General features: G+C 38.7%; 1 protein-coding gene across 1 annotated transcript; it reads right to left on the bottom strand.

Moving 5' to 3' along the window:
- LOC124119161 lies at positions 1–25,789 on the bottom strand. The gene is made up of 8 exons (XM_046481581.2): positions 25,640–25,789; positions 23,164–23,260; positions 21,283–21,398; positions 20,990–21,074; positions 20,182–20,306; positions 19,908–19,980; positions 881–1,002; positions 1–586 (listed from the first exon to the last, which is right to left on the bottom strand). The coding sequence occupies exons 1-8, from the start codon at positions 25,671–25,673 to the stop codon at positions 510–512; spliced, it is 729 nt and encodes a 242-aa protein (XP_046337537.2). The 5' UTR covers positions 25,674–25,789; the 3' UTR covers positions 1–509.
- Between the last annotated feature and the right edge of the window lie 648 nt (positions 25,790–26,437).

Here is a 26,437-nt window from a genome sequence, read left to right as displayed (position 1 = left end):
TTTCGTGAACAGTACCGTTTATTTCAGCGGAACAATCAACAATGATTAACTCAACACGTCATAAGGGTGCGGAACACGTGGGTTGAGTCATGTGAGTATCCCACATATTTTTACGATCGGAACAGCAGCAGAGCTGTAGACTTTATCAAAACCGGAACCAAAGATGTCCTTTCAGATATATCACAGGATTAGTATGACCACATATTGTTCGTCAGTGGTTACATGAATTATGTATGGCCCACGTCATACTTTGCGGTCATACAAGCATTTCCTTTTTTCAAAAGCCTCATTGAAAATAGCTTCATGTCGATAATCAAATAAGTCAACCCGTTTTCATTGACAATTTAACCCGAATATAGGAAAACTTATGTTGGTAATAAAAATCAAAAGTGACGACAAATAGAAAATTCAAATAAGACACTCATTGCCGTCCTTCCACAATATGTCACATCTACATGTAGAAGAGCTCAGAACTAACAGGAGTCTCAAAGTGCCAGCATTGCGGGCGGTTACAGGAACATGTTTACAAGAACTGAAACGATCAGTGACGTCATCGCAAAGGTCGCGTGATCCGCAACAGCCCCACCTGCAACGAAAAATACCAAAACATCATTTCTTGAAAATAAAACATATGCTGAGATTCATTAATGAAATATGTAACGAGTACTGTGTACGTTATATGCTTCTAAACTAACTCAAAGGACATAATCTTAATTAGTTTCATATTAATACAAAAGTGATACTTGTGATTTTGGTGTGTATCACACGAAATATCGCACGAGCAAGATGGCTGAACCCGGACATAATTCGGGTCTAGTGTAGGGTTAAAGAAGTGATGTACACACTCCTAGAAATGCATGGAATTAGGAACAACACTTACATGTGGCTGCGGTTATCTTGGTGTTGGTGTCAGTCAGAAGATCTTCCTGGGTTGTGGCAGTACACCCTGCCTCGGTAGTGGTGTTGATAGCAGAGAGGCAGGTTTTCAGTGTAGTCAGGACACTTTAAGACATAAGTGTTTGAAAACATATTATTCTCCTCACTTCAAATAATAACCACTCCAATCTTTCAGGTATGGAAATGTCAGAGTGAACGAGGAAAACTGAAACGTCGACAGAGTCGTATGGCAGCATATATAAACGCGGAACCACTAAAATGGCCTAAGTTATTTCAAGTAGATCCTGGTCGCGAGTTTATTGGATCAGTAACTAAACTGTCAACAAAGCACGATGTCGCAATCAGTCATGGTGAAAAAGAGGCCCACCGTAGTCAATCTATCGTTGAAAGATTTAACCGGACATTAGCAGAACGTTTGTTTGGATATCAGTATGGGATTGAAATGAAATCGAAACGATTAAGATCAACCGAATGGGTGATATGATTATCAGATGTTGTATCATCGCTGAATAATGAAGTAACGAGATTAATCGGGAAGAAACCATCTGATGTGATTAAAATGAAATCTATGACTTCCGAATCTTCAGCACCGAGGAGAGGCAAAGAACAAAAACTTCCGGATAGAGTAAGCGTAAGATATTTATACCAGCCCGGTGAACTCGAAGGAGGTGAACGTCACGCAACCGATCCGATTTGGTCCCTTAAGATATTTAACATTAGTCTATTGGTTACGAAAGAAGGAGAGCCTATTCTTTATTATCTTAAAGATGGACCCGGCAGGGGATTTGTACGTGAAGAGTTGCTCATAGTTCCCAACGATACAGTATTACCACCATAACCATAAGCGTAGGTAGTTACACCATCATTATCAATCCATCTCTTTGTATCTAAGGGGGATAATGATGTCTTGTTCATTCTTAATCCATATATCCTATGATTGACACTTCTTAAAGTGTTCATCTCGTGTTTGAATGTTCTACCATTGAATAATGATTCTTTATACTGTTCGTGTTTAATATGCTTTTTTACCACATACTTCTTAACACCCTTAGCTTTTCTTATCTCCCCATTATCTGACTTCTTTATAGAATACATCTTAGGTCTTAATCCGACATACTCCACTATAGGGATCCCAGCACATTCATCCTTCATCTTACTTAACACCTTTTTATTTACTATGCTGTGCTGTGGATTATCTTTTGGGTAATCGCTAGTGTCGTACATATCTATTTTTTCAACCATATCTTTTTACACATCCTTGGTTTGTATTTCCATCAACAAAGAATCTGTGTCGGTATATTACATCTCGCATCTATCGCCGTATTGCTTCTTAAGATCGTTGTAATAAAAGTCATACATTAAGTGTTTTGACAAGTTAAAAATACTCATACCAACGTACACTGGTCTGTAGAATTTTATATTACTCTTATTCATATGTAGTGGAGCTAAGTCTTTATCAAATATCTTGCTTCTGTTAAAAGCCGGACTGGCTATAAGTTTCCTGAGTCTTTCTTCCTCATTAGATCTGACTAATTTAACATCAACACGCTTCCATAGATTCTCCATAGTTTTACAAAATACTGAGTTATTCATGAGCTTACATAGGTTCTTTTCGAAATCACTGGTAGCCATCTTTCTTAAATCTGTGTTCAGCCATATATAGGGCTCCATCAAAGGGCTTTGATCAAACTTTAGAACTCTGTGTATTTTCTTTAGTTTCATACCTAACGATAGATATAACTGGAGATTTCTGTAGTGAACTATATATTTTGTCTTATCCATCAAATTTGGTACGAGTTTTTCTACGTTAGCTAACCTAACTCCTATCAAGGTGTGTTGATATTCCGACATCCAATCTTTATTAGCCATTAATCTTTGGGGAGCTAGCGGATAACTGTTATTGTCTTTATGTAACTCTGTTGGATATTTCAAGTCAACTTCTAGTACGTACCCTTTATTCGCATCGACCTCATGAATATCATTCACATCGATATCATTCACATCGACCCACTCAAAACCACCCGTGGGTAAAGGTTGACTCATAGCCCATCCGTACAAATTGTTGGCGTCGAGATATAATATATGTGTGTCGGGTTTACTCCAATCATATCTTTCCACTAATTTATTATTAGCCTTAGAATACCTTTCTATATATACCATATACCATCTCTTAATCCTTTCTCAATAAACAAGTGCATCTTGTAATAGGTGAGTAATTTTAGTTTTTACATCAGTCTTCTTCAACAATGCATCCCACGATAGTCCGGGACTGGAATAGTACCATGCCGGATCCAAGCCGTATTGTTTTAAACATGTCTTTCTAAATATCTCGAATATATCGGCGAGTTTTTTAAGTACAGATCGTGATAATCACCTAAATTCTTACAACCTAGTTTATCCCACACCGTTAGAGCATGTTCATAATCGGCACCGGTTATTTTATTACTATAGAATGATTCAAGGGGTGGTAATTTAGTGTCTTCGAATCTAGACCAATCATCCATATATTCGTAAGGATATACACCTTTTCTTAGCAACAAATGCTGTTCTGACGATGTGGAATATTGATTTGTTATTGCAAAGTCATCGGGATTGTTCTCATAAGCTTAATTGTCCAGGGAAGATAAGAGAAACTGTAAGGAGTCTATGAATCTAAGTCCATTACATTGCTTTATTCTGGCTTTCCCATCCTTGTCCATATAATGTATAATTTTAGTCAAAGAGAATGATATGTATTTTTCAATATTATTAGGAATGCGCGTTAAGCCGCCGTCGGTCTTTGAGATAGCTTGCATATTGAGACGAGAATCATATCCCCTAAGGTTATGAAACACAACGGGGATGGGTACTGTTTGAGAATTCATTTTAAGTTTCAAGTTACACTCGTTATGCACCGCTCCCCAATAATTACCCGTGACGTGGCAATGATCTCTTACAGAATCCCCATTCAGGGAGTTATTGCAAACTCATATTGACAACTCATTGACTTCTTATAGGCCCTCAAATCATCCCTCGTCATACATATGGGTTTCTTACACGATAGATGTTCCCTAATTATTCTCTCTTCATTTTGTAGATATTCTATGAACTTTCCCGCTGCATCGGGACCTCTGTAAATCACGGGCGGGTTTGTTTTCCCATCATACCTTACAACTATATATCCAAACCCACAAGGAATATGTTCTTGAGTTTTGTATGTAAAACTATCTTGATTGCTTTATTCAGTATTTTCTATAGGTTTGATAAGTGCTTCGAAGTCAGTGTAAATTATGTACAGTACTGGCATTTGATTACAGTAGTGTTCAAATTTTAGTATATTTTTTCCCTCTTTAGGCATATCAATCCTGACAGCAGTCTGTCCAACACCTCTGCACTCTTCTTTATGCGCTTCTAATAGATCTTGTCTGCTTTACCCATGCAGGCATCTTTCGCCGAAATATTTCTTTCCCTTATGTTTTGTTTGATCGTATAATAGTCTGCTTAAACTCATATAATGATATAATGATATTTCTGTGCTATTGTCTGCGTTACTTTTACTCAATGACATTTTAACCGCTAGCTGGTATTTTATACTATTTAAATTTGCTCGATATGATGGACTTAACATCATTAACATCCATGGTGGAATTAATATCCATCTTCCAACCTCTTAGATACTTAAGAATGCCAGCTGTGGGTACAAATTTTAACTCAACTGATTGATTATTTTTATCATCTGGTTGATTTTATCAACATTCAGTAGAGTGATCAATTCAGATTTTCTCATTCGAGAATAACCACCTCTCATCCCACTTTTTTTCGCCTGAGCTTTAAGTTCTCTGACAGTCTGGGGTTTGTTGTATTCAAAATCGAGTAAATCAATCAATTCAGCTTTTTCTCATAATATCAGAATATCCATGTAGACCACGTTGTTTTGACAAAGCCTTCAACTCTCTGACAAAAACAATTGTGATTTAATGGTATATGCAAAATGAGTTAAATCTCTAAATGGTTGTTTTTCATATATCTAAACACGTATTCTCCCCTACCTATTCCTCCTGTTGATGTAATCTCTCTTCATAGCGTAAAAAATATGGTTCCTGACCCTATCAGCGCCGTGTTTCTTACAAAAACAATAACGACCTTTGACCCCTATCCTACATACAGAACAAATGTAATTCATATTTCCTTGCCTGATGTAATAAGAATGGACTCCGCAGTATATACCAACACAACGTTGGCTGCATTGAATTGGCTTCCCAATGAGTGTAAATCTGCACAGATTCATGGTTATACATTTATCATATCATTTGTCTTAATGCAAATCACATCTCCACTGATGAGTCATAGCTGTCCTCGCTATTTATAGCTAAGCAGTCAGGGTTATTAATAGCTGAGTAGTCAGGGTTATCAATAGCTGATAAGACTCAGCCTGACATAGTGTGTTGATACGCAATAGGTCATGGCTTATGCATAATAGCATAGCTAAATATAGACACACCAGTCAATCCCAACATTATAAATACTATCTCTCGGTCTTTCTGAGCCTCTGACGGTGTATAAAACTGACTTATTGTTGGTCTCGGTATTGAGTCAAGTTTCCTTCCATAAACAAGGAAGTATTCGTGCATAGCAGATTCAACATCCTTAAACGTTTGAATTGAATGCCCCTCTTTACGCAGTTCATCATTAATAAAATCTTATTTTAACATCCTATTTCTGGCCCATTGTAACTTGGCTGTTTCGAGTTGTTCTAATGCTTTACTATGTCGTTTACACTCCTCTTCAACTTCCCTCTTCCCTCAGAGTAGAAAATAAAAAAATTACTCCCCGAAAAAGCTAAAGCATTAACAATAGCTCCACCGACCATCATCGCAATTGTTGCCATATTCAAATGTTCAATAATATAAAATATTCGAATGTTTAATTACTTCATAATGTCTTCTGGGATAAGCCCTTGTTTGATGAGCATATCTTTTGTTGCCATTGCCAATGCTATATCAAGTATCATCATACCGATATCATAACCATTAAAATCTAGCTTGGGTGGTGTGGCTTTAGTAATCATTTTAGCTATACGGGCATAGCCAATGGCCAAGCCGCTGACCATCACTGAATGATACGTTGCGTTAACTAACATTTTACCGTCTGTAACTGGAGTAGTCATGCTTTTATAACATTACATGAGGGCTTAACTCTAATTGAACTTGTGATTATGCAATCGATGGTGACGTTTTCTCTTCTCCGGTCTTATAAAACAACCATACCACCGCCATAGCAACAACCCCTTGTGTATAGGGAGCCCAAGTTTCAATTGTGCTATTTTCAATAATTGAATTGTTTATTAGTTTAGCCTCCCTCGCTAGCGCACCCTTCCTACCAACTGCAACTTTTTGAGGATTCTTAGTCACTCTGGCTTGTTGTTGTGATTGTGCAATCGCCTGTGTTTCCTCGTTCACTTGTGGTGTTTCCACAATCGCTTGTGATGCAATCAGGGTTTCCACAATCGCTTGTGGTATCACTTGAGTCTCCATTATTAGTAAGTGGGCACTTATGTTTAAATTGACAATACCTAGCCGTCATTAAAGCCGTATCTATGATAAAACTCACAGCTTACTGCGCTTATAGCGTGTTCGATGAAAGGGTCTTTCTCGAGAGATTTGCATAAATACATGCGATGTTCTGCCCAGATAGGAAGAAACGTACCAGCTACAACTGTGTATAGTAATCTATTGTTTTAGTCATGGTAGCTCCCAGTCTAGACTCGTAATGTGCGTACAGTTTTTTAATTCCTTTGTTGGTCATGTTATCAATTTTTTCAGTGGTATAATTTTCCCCAAAATATTGGGAACATCTTCCTCCGGCTACCAAAGCCGCAAGTCTTTCTCTATGTTTATCTAAATATTTATCTGTAACTACTTCTGCATGTTGATCAGGCTCTTTGTTCGATAATTTTGTCTCATTCCATAATGTAATACCTAAGGAGATATTTAAGTTTAACATAATGGAATATGGCATATCCAATACAGCCTGAAATAATAAACTGTTGCAAAAGAATGAGGATTTCAAACCACATTATTACATAATAACTGCTAATGTTCAATTTATTGTATTTTTGCTAATTTTTTGCTTTATTTGCTATATTTTTGCGTTATTTTTTGCTCAGCAGTTGCTATATTTTTGCTGTATTTTTGCTCAGCAGTTGCTATTTTGCTATATTTTTGGCTCAGCAGTTGCTATATTTTTGCTGTATTTTTGGCTCAGCAGTTGCTATATTTTTGCTATATTTTTGCTCGGCAGTTGCTTTTTGGCTTTATTTTTGGCTCAGCAGTTGCTATATTTTTGCTATATTTTTGCTTAGCAGTTGCTATTTATGCTTTATTTTTGCTAAGCAATTGCATAAGCAGCTGGTTGATCGGGTTAACAGTGCTTCATTTCTTCTATCAGTTTTCTCGAGCTTAGTACAAATAACGTCATTTTCGCATAGACATTCCTCAAAAGAATCTCGGTCTTTGCAATGAAACAGGCCTCCCCATTTGGTCTGCTCTCTGAGATCTTTCAGGACAGAGTTGTATTTTTGAGTAAGTACCCAAACGCTATGCTGAGTATGCCGACCGGAGAATGCTAAATATGAAAGCATATCTTTCTTTTTGGTAAGCTCTTTACTCGCACTGCAGTCGTCTATTATGAAAAGTGTTGATTCTCCTTTAATTTTTTGTGACATACTCGTAAATCAACCGGATCAACTTTGTACACCTCGGGATCATTCATTACCCAATCTCTCGATAGGTATGTTTTATTAACACTTATAGTCAGGCACAGAATAATAATATGGTCGAAAACGTCCCGATAATGACTTTGTAAAATATCTAGAATAAAAGCTGTTTTTCCACAGCCCCTGTGCCCGAAGATGATAGCGCAGTGCCATTCTTTAGGTAAAAGATTATTTATAGATTGCTTGCACGAATCTTCCATTCTGTATATTAAGTTGAGCGTGCTTTGACCCCTAATGAATCCCGAAGTCTACTTTGTTGGTTTAACTTGCGTCTGTATTGCAAAGACATTGTTATATTGAAATTATGTAACCTTATGTTTAATATAAAAATTGATGATTTCAATCCAGATAACTTTGATAACCCGAGTACAATCGAAGAGGGTACTGATGAAACCAGCTTTATGAATCTTAACGATGAACTTTTGCAATCAACAGTAAATGATTATTACGATGCCTTAAATTCAGCCAAAAAATATGTTAGCTGAATAGGTCGTGACCATTCAAAGTTTATGATAGATAGATAGAAAAGGAATATTGCGACTGCGTGGCTCTCCCGATATTGACCTTAAGAATCCTCATACTCGTAAGCCCATAGCTTTGTCTACGATAGCTAGTAAACACGGCATCAACACTGTTCGTAATGAATTAGGTTTTGTAGACTACTCACAAGAAAAACTTTCTGCAAAGACTACTAAGGTTCTTCAGACTGTGCGTGCTGAACTCGGTGTCATAGATAAAGATAATTTGGAAGAAAGCTCGAAGCTGGCCTCAGACGGACTAGGGAGAAATCTTGGATACCTACTATGATAATTCCATGTTACAGGTATCACCATACTCGGGGCTCAGTATTAGGGTATAACAAGGTCTTGACAAGGCAATGCAAACAGTACGAGGAGAACTCATTAATAATATAGCCAAGCTATCTGAACTCGACAAGCATATAGCTTATGAGAAAACAAATCTTGAACAGGCAGGCGATGAATTCAGTAGATGCTGAGTTCCTGAAAGATTGCGTAACTTAGAAGATGAAAGATCGGCCCGCCTCGAAGCGGCTTCCAGTAATAGAAAGGCATTTCGTTCACAAATAAGTCGAATTCGAGAAACTATCAATCAAGTCCTCAACGATGATACTACACTGGTCGATAAAATTAAAACATTGTTCAGAGAACAGGGGATAACCATTGTCAGTATTTTAACCGCATTGGGATTTATTATATCGACTTTGACTCTCACGTTAACCGATGTCAGCGGTACAGGAGGTGGCACACCTCCTGGTGATAGGGGTGGTGTAAAATAGGGGGGTTAAAAAAGCATCTAAAAGCATTAAGAGAAGCACAGGGAAATCTCGCTGGGAAAGATGCGTCTGCACTTCCCGGTATAATAGGGAGTATTGTTTCCTGGCTCTTGAATTTATTAGCTAACACCACCACTTGGCTTAGTCAAAACTTGTGGGCACTGATCGAAGCAATTGCCTGGCTGTTGTACTTATCCAATAATTAATTTTATTATTAAATATGCCACCACCTACAACAACACAAAGTGTGTATGATCACCTGGGTTGTAATGTTCCTGTCAGCATTAAAAACAAACTATGAAATGGTGAGTTCATCAATTTTCGCACTCTTGCTTGAGCCAGACAGAGATTTGGTGGATTATATGACAACTTTGGCAGTATTCATCAGTACAGATGGCACGAATACTGACCGTTTAGCAGTGTCTAGTCATACTGGTTTGGGATGGAGAACCTATGATGAACAATATCGTCTTCGCCAGGCTCGTGACCAGTCTCTACCATGGGGAAACTTGAATGTGGAATTGTGGATGTTGTTTGTACAGACACCTTACCATCAACAGGTCAGTTCTGGGGTTTTCTGGTATACAAATAGCGACACGTCAGCACATTTCAGGGCAAATTACATCAACCGGCAAGCAACACATGTAACAACTTCAATCAGAGCAAGTGTTTTAGACAAAAGTGCAAGTGCCGACACAGCTGTTCCGCATGTGGAAGCGATGCCCATCCAGATGTACATCAGCCAGCACTCCTTCCAGAGTTATACAAGCTCGGTCGAACACCAGTCAAGACACAGGTAATGGAAAGAATGGCCAAGCATTTTCCGGATCAGGCTCAGTTTCTCATTAATGGTTTCAAATATGGCTTCAAGCTAGGATATGATGGTACAGTGGTAGGTTCTATGTTATGGCAAGAAAGCTCAAATCTGTTAAAAAATAATCATCTTGTGTCACATTTAAAAATCCAAAAAGAGTTGGACTTCGGTAGAATAGCAGGCCCATTTGACTACCCCCTTTACCACATGTTAAGGTACACCGCTTGATTGGTCCCTAAGAGCGCTCCAGGGGATTAGAGATTAATACACCACCTATCTTTCCAGAAGGTCAGAGCGTAAATGATTTTATTGATGAATCAACATGTGTGTGTGTGTGCCGAAGATAAGCTATCTCATTCGTTAGATGCTATAGATCATATTTTGGCACGTTCAAAGGTTAGATTAAAGGAGATACAGTCATTACTTGGTTTACTTAATTTCCTGTGCAACGCAGTTCCATCAGGCAGATGTTTCCTCCGACAAATGATTAATGCAACATGTGGTAGGAAGCCTCACCACCACATTAGTTTGACAAAGCACATGAAGAGTGACCAAAGAGTTTGGCAGAGATTTTGAAGGAGTTCAGTGTAGTTTCCATAATGAGATCAAAGTTTTCGAATGCTGATCTCGAGTTTTTATACTGACAGTGCTGGTGGACAAGGCAAAGGTTTTTGTATTTATTTTGCCGGACCATGGACCTGTGGAGCTTGGCCGAATCATTGGGTACAGCAGGGCTTTATGACTAATATTACCTTCCTTGAGTATTTTCCCATCATAGTTGCAATTGTAATATGGGTTTCAGAGTTACTCGGAAAAAGGGTCACATTCCATTCTGACAACAAGGCAGTAGTCGATATTATTAACAAGATGACCTCAAGATCAGATCCAGTCATGTCTTTGGTTAGGCACTTTGTCTTGTGTTGTTTAGAGTCGAATATCACAATTAGGGGCGAGTACATTGAGGGGGAAAAGAATGTTCTTGCTGATGCACTTTCACGCTTTCAGTTAGAGAAATTCCGGCAGCTGGCTTCAGATGCAGATTTGGCGACAACTGTTATACCAGACACAGTTTGGAAGATTGTGGAAGAGAAGTAATCCGATTAGTAGTGGCGGCTATGTCACACAATACGAGGAAGGTTTACCAGAGAGCACTGACCAGTTTTTCACGCTTTCGACAACAGTTCAACTTTCCTTATCTTTGGCCTGCACCGTCAGGACAACTGACAACATATATTGCATTTTTGTCCCTGAAAGGTTTGGCCCACTTGACAGTGTCAGCACCTATCAGCGATAAGCTGCCAACATAAACTCACAGGATTGCGAGATACCACAAGCAATTTTATCGACCGAAAGATGTTGGAAGGCTCCTAATGACTCAGGGGTCAGAGGGACGGCAGATCTCCAATAACCTATTCCATATTGATTAAGATGGCTCAAGCTCTTAATGCTCTTTGCCGTTCTCCATATGAAGCTATTTTGTTTACAACTGCATTTTTTCTGGCCTTTTTCGGTTTCATGAGAGTTGGCGAGATGGTTTACACTGACCATCTTCATTTGGAACGATCTCAGATGTCTTAGGATTTCAGACATTTTTAGAAGTAACCGTGAGTTCGTCAAAGACAGATCAGTTAGCAAGGAGTTGCTCGCTCAACATCCAAAGTAATGCAAGTGAAATATGCCCACTAAAAGCAATGAAGCAATACCTTGTACTTCGTCCAGGGCGTTTGGTTTTTCCGTTTTGCCATGGGAACTGTCTACCTTTAACAAGAGACCAGTTTGCAGCTATGGTTTCCAAATGCATCAGATATATGGGACTCGACCCATGTTAGTTCAAATCACACTCGTTCCGCATTGGAGCAGCCACTTCATGTTGCCAACATGGGCGTGTCATCGGAGACAATACAGTTGTGGGGTCGATGGAAGTCTAAGGCATACTCAACTTACATTAGACTCTAAACTTTGGATGCACAGTCAATAACTTCAGTCAATTTGATATTTATAAATAATTATTATTATTCCAGATGTATGGATAATAGGCTCCTCATTCATTTATTTGGCTCATCGTCAATCATTGAGGTTGAAACTGGGAAACAATCTAGGGTTACGATTTCACTGGTTTGGAAAGCGGGGCATGAAGTGGTCAGAACTCTTGCAAGTCGTCCAGACACAATTAGGCCGTATACCTTCCCCAAGTCTAATACTCTTGCATTTGGGATCAAATGATCTTGTTGACCAGAATATTGGTTCCCTTGTTTGGCATGTTAATGATGGCATCTACTACCTGACTCAATTGCTGCCAAGGACAGTTCTTGTTTGGTCAGAAGTGCTACCACGGTTATACTGGCATGGAGTTGTCAATCCAAAGGCGATAGAGAGGGCTCGACGTCGACTGAACCGAGCTGGGTTCAAAGCAGTGTTGCATTGGGGTGGCCGCTGTATTTATAACAAGCTTACCATGTCTGAAACAGGATTTTTCCGCCATGATGGCGTACATCTTTCCGAAACAGGAAATGCATTGTTTGTGAACACTTTACAAGAGGCTTTTCAGCAATTCATGGCAGATACTGAAGTAAAAAGTAAGGTATTTTTGGCTAATTAATCTCCTACACCATACACAATGATAACAGTAATCACAGTACAAGTATTGGAGGAGATGTATATAGACACATCTAGTGGCGGAACACTTTTTGGCTGGGAGTAGTGATTTTGGTGTTTTGGGGGTATTTGAGGCATACCCTCTAGGCCCTATTGACTAATGGTGGTTGTAGAGCCTACAGCAGACTCCCTATGCACATTTCCCTGGGGGGTCCCATCATTTGGCTCAGTATGACTTGTAACCTCGGAGCCGCGTTTGCTGTTCTGTCCGGGCACCTTCGGTTTGACAGTCAGCCGTGTTTAGCGTTTCCCAGCCCAGGAGTGTTCTCCAGTCCTTGTACTTTTCTGTATATGAACCTGTGGCCTTACATCCAACTCAAGTCTTTCTGTTTTTTCTTGCAATGGTTCAGCATTTAATTCTGCTAAAGCATTATCCTAAAATAATTAATTTTATTATTAATTAATAAAATGCATTATTTTGGTAATCTTACATTATTCCAATATGCAAGGGGCTTTCTCCCCCTGCATTTGTGTTCCACGGTCAAAGGGAAGCTTCTCTTCCTGGTTTAATAGTGCAAGGGAAGCTACTCTTCCTGGTTTAATAGTGCAAGGCACCTTATCAGTGTATTATTCAGGAATTGTTCTGCACATGCTCTAAACAAAGGGAAGTAGCCCATGTTGCAGCTGAATTAAGTTGCTTCATCCTCTTTTCATCGAAACAACCACACCGGTAACACGTTTTTTCCCAGCCATCCCACCCATTACTCCTCATTTCAAACGTATATATCTGTATAACATTTCCTCAGTTGATAATTAATCTAAATTCAAGTATTTGTATGTATCAGGAACATGTACTGCTGCTTGTTTTCCTTTATATTGTAGTTGTGGCAAGTTTTGGACAATTCAGTATATGCGAGGCAAGAGCTGTCCTGGCATAAACGACCGCCTCCGTGGTCTTGTGGTAGAGCGTCCGCCCGGAGAGCGGAAGGTCCAGGGTTCGATCCCGGGCCGCGTCATACAAAAAGACGTTAAAAGATTGTACTTGTTGTTACCCTGTCTGGCGCTCGGCATTAAGGGGCTAAAACAAGGACTGGTCGGCTCGGAGTCAGTATACTGTTTCTGAGTGGGGTATTCATGTTAAACTGTGGCATGGTATCTCAGTGAGCTAGCACTATAAATCGGCATCAGTCCGGACTAGTACAAGCAGCCACACACACACATACACGTACATGCACGTCGCTATATAAGTGCAATAATCTTGGACGCGACGTTAAACCCAATTTCACCTCACCTCACCTCACCTCACCTGGCATAAACATGCATGGAACAAGTCACAGGGGTTTGTATGTGCACAACAGGTGAAGATCCTGGACTAGCACATTCTACACATTACATCCCACGACAATTGGTTTGTATGCGTCGTGGAACACTTTTTGGCTGGGAGTAGTGATTTTGGTTTTGGGGGGCATCTGGGGCATACCCTCTAGGCCCTATTGTATAATGCTGGTTGTAGAGCCTACAGCAGACTCCCTAAGCGCTTTTCCCTGGGGTCCCATCATATTGCTCCGTATGGTTTGTACCCGCATTTGCTGTTCTGTACAGGCACATTCGGGTTGACTGTCAACCGTGTTTAAATTTAGTGTTTCCCATCCCTGGAGTGTTCTCCAGTCCTTGTACTTTTCTGTATATAAACCTGTGGCCTTACATCCAACCTTAAGTCTTTGTGTCTTTTCTTGCAATGGTGCAGCATCTACTTCTGCTAAAGCATTATCCTAAAAATAAAGACTATTTATCCAAATCAGTTCATTAAGAACTATTTATCCAAATCATGAGTAAACCAGCCGCGATTCCACCTACTTTAAGCGCTGTTTTTTCATCGATATGTTGTTGATTTTTAGCGGCAATATGTGTTGGAGGTTGTTGCGGTTGCGGTTGCGGTTGCGGTTGCGGTTGCGGTTGCGGTTGCGGTTGCGGTTGTGAAACATGTGGTGTCTGGTTTTACTATTCCCGTCTCACCTGTGTTTGTTTGCGTTTTTAATTCGGTATTAATATCTGAATTTATACCTGTTTTTTTGTCGATTGGAAGCAATAACAATATTATTATTATAGCCTATCACTTGACCGATCAGAAGTTCCATATTACTCGGAGACATGTATAGTCCCGGCGCATAAACGTAGTCTTCTTTGGATTGAGCGTACTGTAATACACCTTGATAATGCTTTATAGAAGATGGTATGTCAACTGGTTAATTAACAGCATCATCTAACGTTTGCGACAAACTGTTTTTGCGCATCGAGCGCCGTCCCAGAACGAATTATTCCCGTTCGTGTCTGCGATCGTTCAGTTGTACAAATTTTGTAATGATATAAATTAAACCACTCTTAAAACTCATAATATCACCTCTCCAATCATTATTCGAAAGTTCCCAGTCTTTATACCAATGATGTTGGGTTTTTTAAAAATCATACATTCTTATGTAAAGTTTGCTCGTATGCAACGTTTTAAACGCTTTAAACGGACCTTTAATAACTTCTTTAAATAAATCACCGCTTTCTTCTTTGACGGTTATTTTACCTGGGTAAGGAGCTCCTAAACCATGGTTAATTCCTTTGATACGCCAATCTTCACTCGTAGAAACATTAAATTCGTTACAAATACGTTCGAAGGCCCTCTTATCATATGGATTATTTGATGCATTCCATGCTCGATCCTGCGGTAATGGGGCACTAATTTCTTTAAGAATATGTCTAATCTGATAGTACACGTGAAATAATAAAACAGACTTATTAAGTTCAAATCCTGGGGCATAAAGAGATACACCACATCCTGTTGTGGAACACCATACGGCAAAGTTTAACTGGTTCTGCCAAAATTGCATTGGATTGTGGAACCAATCATGCACAATTTTATCACTAGTTGCCGTGACCCTGTATTTTTCAAAGATATCAGGGAATTTAACAATAAAATTAGCACCAGAGGCACTTACTAAAATCAACTGATTAGTAATGTAAGTCAATTTTATATTTAAGTTATGATAAAGTATCTTTGTATATTTAATATGTATGTAACACCCCCGGGAATAACAAATGGTCAGTCTATTCAACTGCTTCATACTATCGATAACTCGGCTGGTCAACTTGAAGTCACTATCTGCGATGTAACGTATTACCCGCGGTGGACCAATATAAGTACTGGGAGAAGAAATATTCAGATAATAATAAATAGAAAACAACACATTATACCTGATGGGTATTACAGCGTATGCTCACTCAATGATGACAATTTTAAGCCTAATGGAGTTAGTCTCACACGAAATGAGTCGAATGGGATGCTGATTTTTAACGCTGAAGAAGATGAAGTACTTCTTGCTCGGGCATAGCAGAAACACGTGGACTAAGTAGAGGAGGAGTAATAATATTATCACCCAACGAAACATTGCAGGGAGTAAAATTACCCGATTTAGTTCCCTATAAAGAGCTGTGCATCCATCTTGATCAGATCAGTACAATGGATAATATTTAACTCGAAAGTCCTTCAACTCTGCTGAGAGCTTTTCCAGTCAAAGATGAAAAATACAATAGCGGTAGAATGGAAATCTTTCTCAACATGACAATATAAAACATTAAAGTGGTGTATTATTTCAGACCTCAAAAATTCTGTATTAGATGTAAAACATCAACCTGTACATGTAGGATACTTGAGTGTAACTCTCCATATTATAAATAATGGTTGATTCATCAGGCCCTGGAACACATATCCTTAGACAATGTAATACAATTGCGCTTTCCGATCTTGGGGACACAGAAGGATTCGGCAAACCCGGTACCGATGGTAAGTTATATGCTTTACACTTACAAGATAATGTATACAAGCGGAAAGAAGTTGTATTCACAGGTAATCTAGGAGATTTAAGTGATGTTGACGTTAGTAGACTCAATATAAACACTTCATACAATCTTACTCGCAACGATGATAATAAATGGACTATGGTCGAAGAAAAAATCGAGTGGCTATTGAATATCGTCATTACCCCACCATATGTGTTGATGGGTAAGGGACACCAATTAACTAAGATAATAAATAGAAGGATCGTACTCGGGGCTTATATCCCATCAAAACGAAAAAGTGTGTTAGTCGCTCCCCTGCTAGAAAACCCAGGTCATATGTTATTGAGTCGTCCGGCAGTAATAAATGTCAGTTTAAATTTGGTTACTGAATTCAATTATATAAAACAGAACTTGAATGCTATACCAGGGTCCACTTGCACAAAGCGATCTTAGCGCTACAATTATTGTAAATCCTTAAGATCGCGATCTTAGGCTTACGCTACAATTGTCATCCACTTGCACAAAGCGATTGTAGGTTAAGATCATTGTAAGCTACAATCGAAACTTACAATTGGTCCAGACCAATCTTAAGTAGCTAAGATCGTTGTAGTTCCTGACAAAATGGCGTGCAAGACAGGGCCAGTTTCACATTAATAATCTGCTTTACGATCAAACACTGCCTATTTATTTTGTTAGATTTTATGATTCGAATCGACACTTCAACAACACGAAGACCGCACCACAGATTTAACGTCAAAAATATCGTTAATTGCGATAGTGAACCACATAACTTTCGAGTCGATAGTTAAAAGTACTATTCCCACCCGTGTCAATGCTGAAAGAAGTCTAAAACAACATACCTTATCAAGGGAAGGATAAAACCTAAGTCGTCTGCAAGCGATTTGTAACGTCCGTGACCTTTAAGATAAATCAAGGGCAGCTAATCATAGTTTATATTCTAGATGGGAGTGGTTTCCCTTTGTATAAGTATCGTAGAATCTTCCTTGCCCAGTTAGTGTATTAATGTTGTAGAACCGCCGAGCTCCCCTTGTATATCTTTTGGGTCACATTCGTGTCAGTTATTTTGTCTTTAGTTTATCATTAAATAATCTACAAGTAAACACAAGTTGAAGTGCAAAATCATACGTTTATATCCAATATCCAGTCACGAGCGGTTGTAATATCTGAATTTATAAGAAACTAATACAAATATTCATCAAACAAGCAAATACACATGATGAGACATTTGAAATTTGTGTAAAATATCCCATAAATAGCAAAAGTAAAATTCACACTTTTTAAAAAATATAATTAATACCAAATGAATATATATTAAACAACTTCTTTCTTGAAACATTATTCTTATTTCCCGTACATGCATTCTTGAAATCTCCCGTCTTACTGTGTTTTGAAAAGGTTGTCATAACATCCTTTGTAATAGCGGCAAAACTAAAACATGAAGGATATACATGTATTTAGGATTTTACGGAAAGCTCCCCCAAATAGATGACGATCATACATTTACCTGTTATGTTATTTGGACATAGAGATCTATTATTATTTTCTTTTTTTACTTTCATAATAAGAATGTCACTAAATCTATATGCCAACATTCTAATTATAGTTTCCTTCAAATAGTTGAGACCTTTCAACTGTGCAAGGTGCGTGGAGGGAGGTACGTGTTGTATGTCGTAACCGGTTCTACACGTTGTATGCGCAGCAAGATTTGCGCGTTTGCAGACAACCATAGACAGAAGTCTAGTTTAAGATATTTGTACCTCCACCATTGAAGATTTCAATCTTAGTTAAGATCGCGATCTTAAATCCAAGCCGTCTTACAATCGCGTTAAGATCGGTTTGTGCAAGTGGAATAGGACAATTGTAGGGTGATTGTAAAGTTGATTTTAGCCGCCTAAGATCGATTGTAACTAAGATTGTTCTGTGCAAGTGGGCCCTGATCTTTCTACAATTATTATTGAAGTCTTGTTTGGAGATGCACCAGTAGATGCCTTATTACCAGGGCTATCAATTAAATGGCTCAAGAAACACCAACGTCAACGTTGCAGTAATACTTATATGGGAGCATCACCCGTTGCAACCCTTGAGGGGGTCCAAGTTAATAAAAGCGATAGCATTTCTCTTACTAATACATTTATGCCGTATAATATACATTTAATAAGACTGATGTATACTCTCAAAACATTGAAGCAAAACCAATTAAAGACTATTATATGATATAATAATATACATTATGGGTTTATATCCGGCGCTCGATGTAGCATCTGAAAAGATGGATACTGTTGATGGATTTCGATTACATCAAATAAGTGAAATAAAACATCAAATAGAGAAGGTGAGGGAGTTGAGACTTGGATTGTATAAAAGTATCGCAGAGCCGTGAATGCTCTTGACGGAGTTGACACTGCGCTTGTAACAGCTGGCATGGGACTCGGTGTTGGTTTACTATCAACTATAATCGCCACGCCGATCGTACTTGGCATGGAAGTAGCCGCCGGAGTCTCAGGACTGGCAGGAATAGCATAAAAGTTGCAAAAGAAAGCATTTATTAAAAAATGATAATATTCGGATACTCGCCGAAGCAAAGTTGAACAGCACTGAGGATCGTATTTCAACAGCACTGGCCGATTGTAAGATATCCGAGGAGGAAGTTCGTTTAGTGTTGTCAGAACTAACCAAATACAACGCAATGAAGCAGGAGATTCGTTCCAATTCTCGTAAGACAAGTGGTATTAGCGAAGATGAGATAAAAAAGTTCATAGAACAGGGGAGACAACAAGCGCGTCAATTATTTCGTGCCAAAACCAAAGAACTGGTTAGAGATTAAAAATAGATTCTTTGCTATCGTTGGATCACACCATATAAAAATGTATATTATAGAAGCATTGATAGGGTTCGAAAATGGTTCAGGTACTGGTGAGCTAGAGCCCTTTTCATTACAATTTAGCTTAGTCTCATGACGATTATTTGTGCGCATTATCGTTTTTTGCATAACAAATTCCCTCTGTAGTAGTGGTATAGCTATATAAATCTGACTCCAGTTGGGTTGCCGCAGAACCCCCATTATCTATACTACTAGGATGTATTAGAAGCGTGTATTACTAAAACTGTCTCAACCCGATTTCGTGAATAATAAGTGAGTTGTTTTATGTATTAGTTTGATTGGTATATTCATCATACAGGGACACATGTGCGGGGAGAGTTATTTCGATGTTTTAAATTTTTTATTTGGTTGTTTAAGTCCGCGAGCAGCGGCCATTAAATACACGAGCCAAAATAAAACCAGTGGTTGACACTATGAGGAATATTCCATAGCGTCGGGGGCGATGACACTCAATTGTAATTGTCCACGCCTTAGAATTAGATCCGACTTAGAATGGGACCAACCCATGAGTGTCGTAAGAGGCGACTAACGGGATCTCGTGGTCAGGCTCGCTGAAGTGGTTGATGCCTGTCATCGTATCCCAATTGCGTAGACCGATGTCAAACACTCGATTATTTACAGACCGCCGTCATATAGCTGGACTATTGTCTGGTGCGGCGTTAAAAACAAACATACAAACAAAACTGGATCATTCATGTGACAACAAACAAAACATACTGTGTCTGAAATTACACTTATGTACCTCGAAGTAAACACTGCTGCAAGAAACTATTGATTTAATAACCTCGAGTTCTGACAATGAAAAAAGTATAGCTTAACTCACGTGCACTTCTTGGCATCAGTGGAGATGTCTGCTTTAGCGGCATTAATTTCACACTGGCAGGCGCTGGTGACAGCTGACAATAGATAACAAGCTGATATTGAAACTATTATTGATGAGTAATCATGATAACACTGTTGTGCGATTCCAATGAAGTAACTTTACGTTGCTATTACTCTGGTAGGCATTCATGTATGTTCACTTTAATGCCGTTCTATTGGTGTAGTAGGTGATTACATGACTAATGAATCAAACGTGTGGTGAAAGAGTAACATACTACAGGAGCTTCCCAGATTTGTTATCCTGGTCCCTACGCCAGTAGCCAGAGCTACTACAGTGTTGGAACCATCACAGGCCGCATTTGTCTTCCCCTTCAAGCACACGATGTAAGCCGTGGTGGCGCTGTGGATATATCAATGTCAACTTGATAACCACTGTAGATGGAGGGAAAATGGACGTTACAAAAGACAAAGGTGAACTCACTCATTTCTGTTACTTCCTTTACCACATATATCTTATCACAGATATTTAAGTATCAATCAATCTGTATTGTATGAAAGGACATTGACCTAAATACACATACAGATAAAGAATATCATTTACAGCTGTACAGCGCAATATATAATTATTGGATAACTAAAATGATGATTGACATGTAATAGAGGTATTGTAATTACAGTGGCAATAACCACAGTGGCAGCAGTAGTAGTATAAAATACAAAAGGAATAGAAAAGGAATGGAATGGAAATATGAAGTTTTACGTCGCAAAGGCTTTCAGCCTCAGCGCGACGTTCAATACAAAAGGATCTATCAGTAATATACTCATCATGTCAAGCCAATTTGACAATTTAAATGTATATGCATTTCTAGTAGAAACAAACAGACAAAAATGAAATGTAGAGACTCCTAATCTAGATGCGAAAGTTTCAAAACAACTAATTATTTCTGGACATATCGGATTTACTAAGTAATTTACTACGCACTCGTAGACTTTGATAGATGTATTGTAATATCTTAGTTGAAAAGTGACTTTCAACAAGTATTGCTGTATAAGGAGGATGATCCAACAACATGTATACATTACCTGCAAACAGCTGCAGCATCATTAGTTCCTACGTCGGTCGCCCAGAAGTCTTTCTGACATATGCAGGTATCAGTGAATGATGCATCTATAAAACACAAAAGAACACACACTCCTCATGAACATTTCATGATCTGGCAATCTCAAGCACTCAATCATCAACCATCTCTTCCCTTCTTCACCCTACTCTGATGGTACCATTTGAAACTTGTACATTACATGTCTGCGTGATGCACGCTGTTTTTTACATGTATTATTTTGGTATATTTTCACATATATATCAACTGTATACCCACTACAAGCTGCTGCGGCGTAATCAGTCTCTATGGCATCGGAATCAGCTTTTGGTAGAGGACAACCGGCTTCATCTTTCCTAGACCCCTCCAGACAGTGCAAATATGTCACTATCGCTCTGTGTAAGACACATAATATTGACATTTGAACAATCTATTTATTCCAATGAAACAGTATAAATAGAGATGTATTTTTAAATCTAAACATGCAATTGGTGTTTCATTCTTTCGCATGTGTCGTCTTCTTATAAATGACTTTAAGTTACACGTCAAATACTTTAAATGTAAATATGAGATGTCGGCTATGGTACTGTCCTTTTTAGAAAACCAAAAACATATCACATATCCTATTCACAGTGTGGTTGAAATATTGCAGATGTGGTGACAGTCCGATTCTGAGCATAATACTATCATATCAAACTGAACACCATGGCGACACAAAACCGAACACACGACAATACCTTATTATGACATCACTACATCGCGATGAATCACTTGCGTCACATAATGATGAAAACCAGCAAAGATACGAATAATAATTGCCCGCTAGGGAAATACGGCCACACAATCTACATCCCTTCGACATCTTGATATCATCTTGGCAGTGGAGCCTGACAGTACTATGAAAAGCCATCTCAATAAAATGAACCGTGCCAGCACCACACCACTACATCACAACACTATTTTGACTACACCAATACGTCTTCAGCAACCCATTCTTGCCGTAAAAGGCGACTAAGCTTGTCGTAAGAGTCGACTAACGGGATCTGGTGGTCAGGCTCGCTGACGTGGTTGATGCATGTCATCGCATCTAAATTACGTGGATCGATGCTCATGATATCAATCACTGGATTGTCTGGTCCAGACTCTATTATTTACAGCCGACGTCATATAGCTGGAATATTGCTGAGTGCGGCGTTAAACAACAAACAACATCACAACAATATTTGGACCACACCACTACATCACAACACTATTTGGACCACGCCAATACATCCCAACAGTATTCAATCTCTCTCTTATTGTAGTGCCAATGATCAGAGATCGATACTTAGACAAAAACAGATGTCACTAAGAAATTAATATGCATTTTGTTGAAGGGGCTGCTTTTTCAGTAAATATGATATCTGATATAACTTTGACAGTGGCCGTGACAATAGTAAATGAAAACGGAAAATGTATATCGACAGTATATACTATTCTTTATATGTGATTTCATTGTTGTACACTGAATTAATTTTTGGTCTTATGGTGTTGTTTAAACTTGGATGACTTAACATTGTAACCCTGATCTCCTCCGAAATTAAACCATTGCAAAACGAAATAGTTTAACGTACTATAGTTTATCGGTTGATGACCTAACTCACGAATACAACTGATCACCTTGTTCTTTGAACTAATGTCATCTGTGAAATGATTCTCTAAAATATAAGTGCCTCCTATATCACTTATATGACCCCTGTCCCAACAATATGCTACTTCAATACCACGACTCTACCATCACACTTTACGATCCTACATTCTGATTCGTCCACAAGTGGTATCAAAGCTACATCAGACCATGATCACTCCGCCACAGTGATGTATTGCAGAGATAATAATGGAAAGCGAACGTACGAGAAATAATCGGCAGTGATCACTGAATTCGACAATTCAACCTCTATTGCAAATATTAGACTCACACGATGCCACATCCCTCATCACTATCATTAGTACGAAAGAATTCGCCTTTTTCTCTCTCACTTTCTCGAGATTTAAAAGGAAAGAGATCTACGTTCGAAAACTCTCAATTGAATATGAAGCAGATTCATCGCCAGAATAATCCATACGTGATGTATATTTGAAATTTTATGCAGTAGCCTCATTTTGTTAAAGTTGACTTACGCGCATTTAGCTGCATTGTCTGTAGCATTACCCTTGGCTGTACCGTACGCAGTTTTACAAGCGGTACATGTGTCCGCAACAGTTTCGGGAAGGCAGACTGAAAACACCAAAAATGCAATTGAATGCATTAAGTCATGACAATGTTTGTGTGTTTGGTGACATCAATACAAATCCCAGAAGGTTTATTGCGTACGCAAATGTATGCTTCCCTTGACATACATCAATGTGTACGAATGCATACACGGTACAAGCGCATACAATGTAATATCATCTAATTTGAAAAATCACAGGCGATTTTTATGTTACTTATTTCGGAGAGGATATTTCTCAATGGACACGTTTTCCCGTCCGGTCAATTCAAACTAATTTCATCAACATAGAACGGTTTAGTTTTATGTTGTCTTTCTGCTGAATTATCATTGTTGAAGTCTCCATCTCAAAGAACAGTTTGTAATCATAAAACCGCTTATGTATAGGTGTATATTGAAGGACATCTTTATGGACTATGGTCTGTTACGATGAACATTGTTAATGTTATTCATGCTATTCAACAAGCACTTCTAAATCGATGTATTGATTAAAACACATATTTTTCTACGCGATCGCATCTATCTGTTAATTAGCATTTATCTAGCAGAGAACAAAAACCTAGGGGATATACAGTGCAAAGTCATGTAAAGACACTAAATAACAATGTACTACATAATAGAATGTTATCACTATGTTAAATCTTATAACGTTGCATTTTGTATGCTTTCAAACTTATTTCGTTATAATAAACAATAAATGTAAACGTGTAAAATCATGTACAAGCATGATCACGGTGAATCACCAGCGAATGTGAATACAAAACTTACTCAGACCTAGACATATCACAATTAAATGGTAAATAAACACTTTTATCCGAGCATGCATCTGCATCGTAATATCATACATTGGGGGAAAAGAATGGTCCCTGCGAGCCTTTGTCTCTTTCCTTTGATAGATTTAGGACTATGTAGATATCTCCTGTATGAATCCTGATAGAAGTGGGTTGGTCGTAAAAGGGTTACGGTTCGAATACTTACTTTAAGATCACTATATAATAAATCGCACATTTAACGACGGTTGTTGAGTACACTGTTTATCTCATCTCTTGACGTGAGGGGATTTACGTCGCTCACTGCCAGTAGTATAATAAAATCTGTTCATGTCATAAGAGCTGAAGGAAGGCCTTATTTATAGGCTTGTCCTGTTCTGATAAGCTGCAGGCTTGATGTCCACTTCACACAAGACGTGTGCATATATTCGTTTAATGGTGATATGCAAATACATATGCTACTTTAATAGCTTAGTAATTGAAATAACCCACCTGTGATCAAAGTTTGCACTAATTTTGTAGATACTAAATTGTTATAATATTTCCATATCTTGAAATCTAGCAAGAGTACAAAGACAGCTAGTGAGTGAGCGAGTGAGTTGGGTTTAACGCCGCTTTGAACAGTATTCTAGTTACATCTCGGCGTGTCAGCTTAATGTGGGAGGAAAGCTCGAAGTGATGCAGGTCTCAGACGGTTACCACTTCGGTAAAACCCACGAGCATGGGTATGGTGCTGACAAACCTAGAAACATAATCGGGGTGAACCGGGATTCGAACCCACAATCATAGGTTTCTGGCAAGCCCAAGGGACGCAACTCTGCGCAGCGAATCGCGGCGCCTTAGACGACTGGGACACCCATGCCTCCAAAGACAGTTAGAGTCAAATAATATGATAATGTGGCAGTAAGGCATAAGTTGATGACCAGCTACAATGACTACACAGTGATTTGTTTAAAGTTTGTTTGTTTGTTGTTTAACGCCGCACTCAGCAATCTTCCAGCTGTATGACGGTGGTCTGTAAATAATCGAGTCTGGACCAGACAATCCAGTGATTGACATCATGAGCATCCATCTACGCAATTGGGATCAATGGCATGCATCAACCAAGTCAGCGAGCCTGACCACCCGATCCGTTAGTCGCCGCTTACGAACAATTGTGCCAATGTATCTAACGAACAAAAATTTCGACTAAAATACATATCTGTAGTTTGTAATGTACAAGAAAGAAATAACGTTTCCCAATATGTATTCATCTGAGTTCCAGTATACATGAATATGATGACAACCGGCGTTTCGGCAGCCTACCCGTTCTGTTTAAACCATATGTCATCGGAATATCTTTACTTCAACATCGGCATCAAATGGTTCTTGGATGATCGCAGTGTAGATATCCACCCTTTGATTAATATGTTAATAAGAAAATACATCGGCGGAATTAATAATAACCATGACCAAAAAAGTAAGATCGTAAATTTCCAGGTAATATATATACCGTCTGTCGTTGCTATTAAGACTTGAATTAGTCTGAATAGTGTTACTTTTAATATTCATAAATCAAAACATTAATTTCAATTGTCGAGCATAATTATTATCAATTTGAGCGAATAAACGACCTACCTAGAAGAAGAGCTATCACACCAAATTCAAACATGACTGATGATGTTTGCCTGAGAACCGTTTCTGCGTCTGGACGGGGATACACTGCGAATGAGATCAGTGCGTCCCCCTATTTGTAACGCCCGTCTCCATAGCACCGAAATGTTGTGTCACATGGCATGGGTTGAGTCCAGTGTTTTGAGTGGGTTATCGATCTGAATTACGGAATCACTGTATATACTCAAGCAGTTTGTTTACACCGTAATGCTTCACTCAAAGATATGACAGGCATTGAAAGCATGTAAGCACGGCAACTTTGTAAGCTAAAATGTGGTGGGCATCCCTGAAAAAACAAAGCAAGCTTTGCAAGGCTTTCGCGCTACATCGCACGTCACCATTATGACGTCATATCGCTCATTGTGACGCAAAAGATATGACGTCACAGTCGTATATAGAGAAGCGCTAAAATTCTAAGCTCTCTGTTGTCTCCAAAACGTAAATACATTCACTTTGTAGATTTATATCGTGTTTTCTGCATGAAATGTATTGCCACACATCCTATGAATATTGTAGTAACCACATCTGTGCATTTTGTAACCTGTAATTGTAGATATAATTATTTAAATATGATGCGGCCGTTAAACCAGCTGTTTCAATCAGGGGGGGTTTATTGTGATTTAATAGCCTGTGATTGACCAATCAGAATCGAGTAAATTTCAAATTCATGGTAGAAATAATGTTCATCTCTATTTTGCCTGTTCCGCCCAGTGGGGTGAGTGAGTTCAAATGTAACGTTGCATGGGCATTATTTCAGCCACA

The sequence above is a fragment of the Haliotis rufescens genome, unplaced genomic scaffold (assembly GCF_023055435.1).
Source record: "Haliotis rufescens isolate VD_foot unplaced genomic scaffold, xgHalRufe1.0.p SCAF_6, whole genome shotgun sequence".
In the NCBI taxonomy this organism is placed as follows: domain Eukaryota; kingdom Metazoa; phylum Mollusca; class Gastropoda; order Lepetellida; family Haliotidae; genus Haliotis; species Haliotis rufescens.
Note: the sequence above shows the minus strand (reverse complement) of the source record. Positions and strands in the feature narration are given on the sequence as shown.

Bases quoted from the DNA above. Each gene is read 5' to 3' on its own strand.
- LOC124119161 (XM_046481581.2), bottom strand. From the start codon at position 25,673: ATGTTTGAATTTGGTGTGATAGCTCTTCTTCTAG. The intron at 20,307-20,989 runs GTAATGTATACA...ATATATCCACAG, and splicing joins GATGCTGCAGCTGTTTGCAG to CGCCACCACGGCTTACATCG. The intron at 19,981-20,181 runs GTATGTTACTCT...ATCTATTGTCAG, and splicing joins AAATCTGGGAAGCTCCTGTA to CTGTCACCAGCGCCTGCCAG.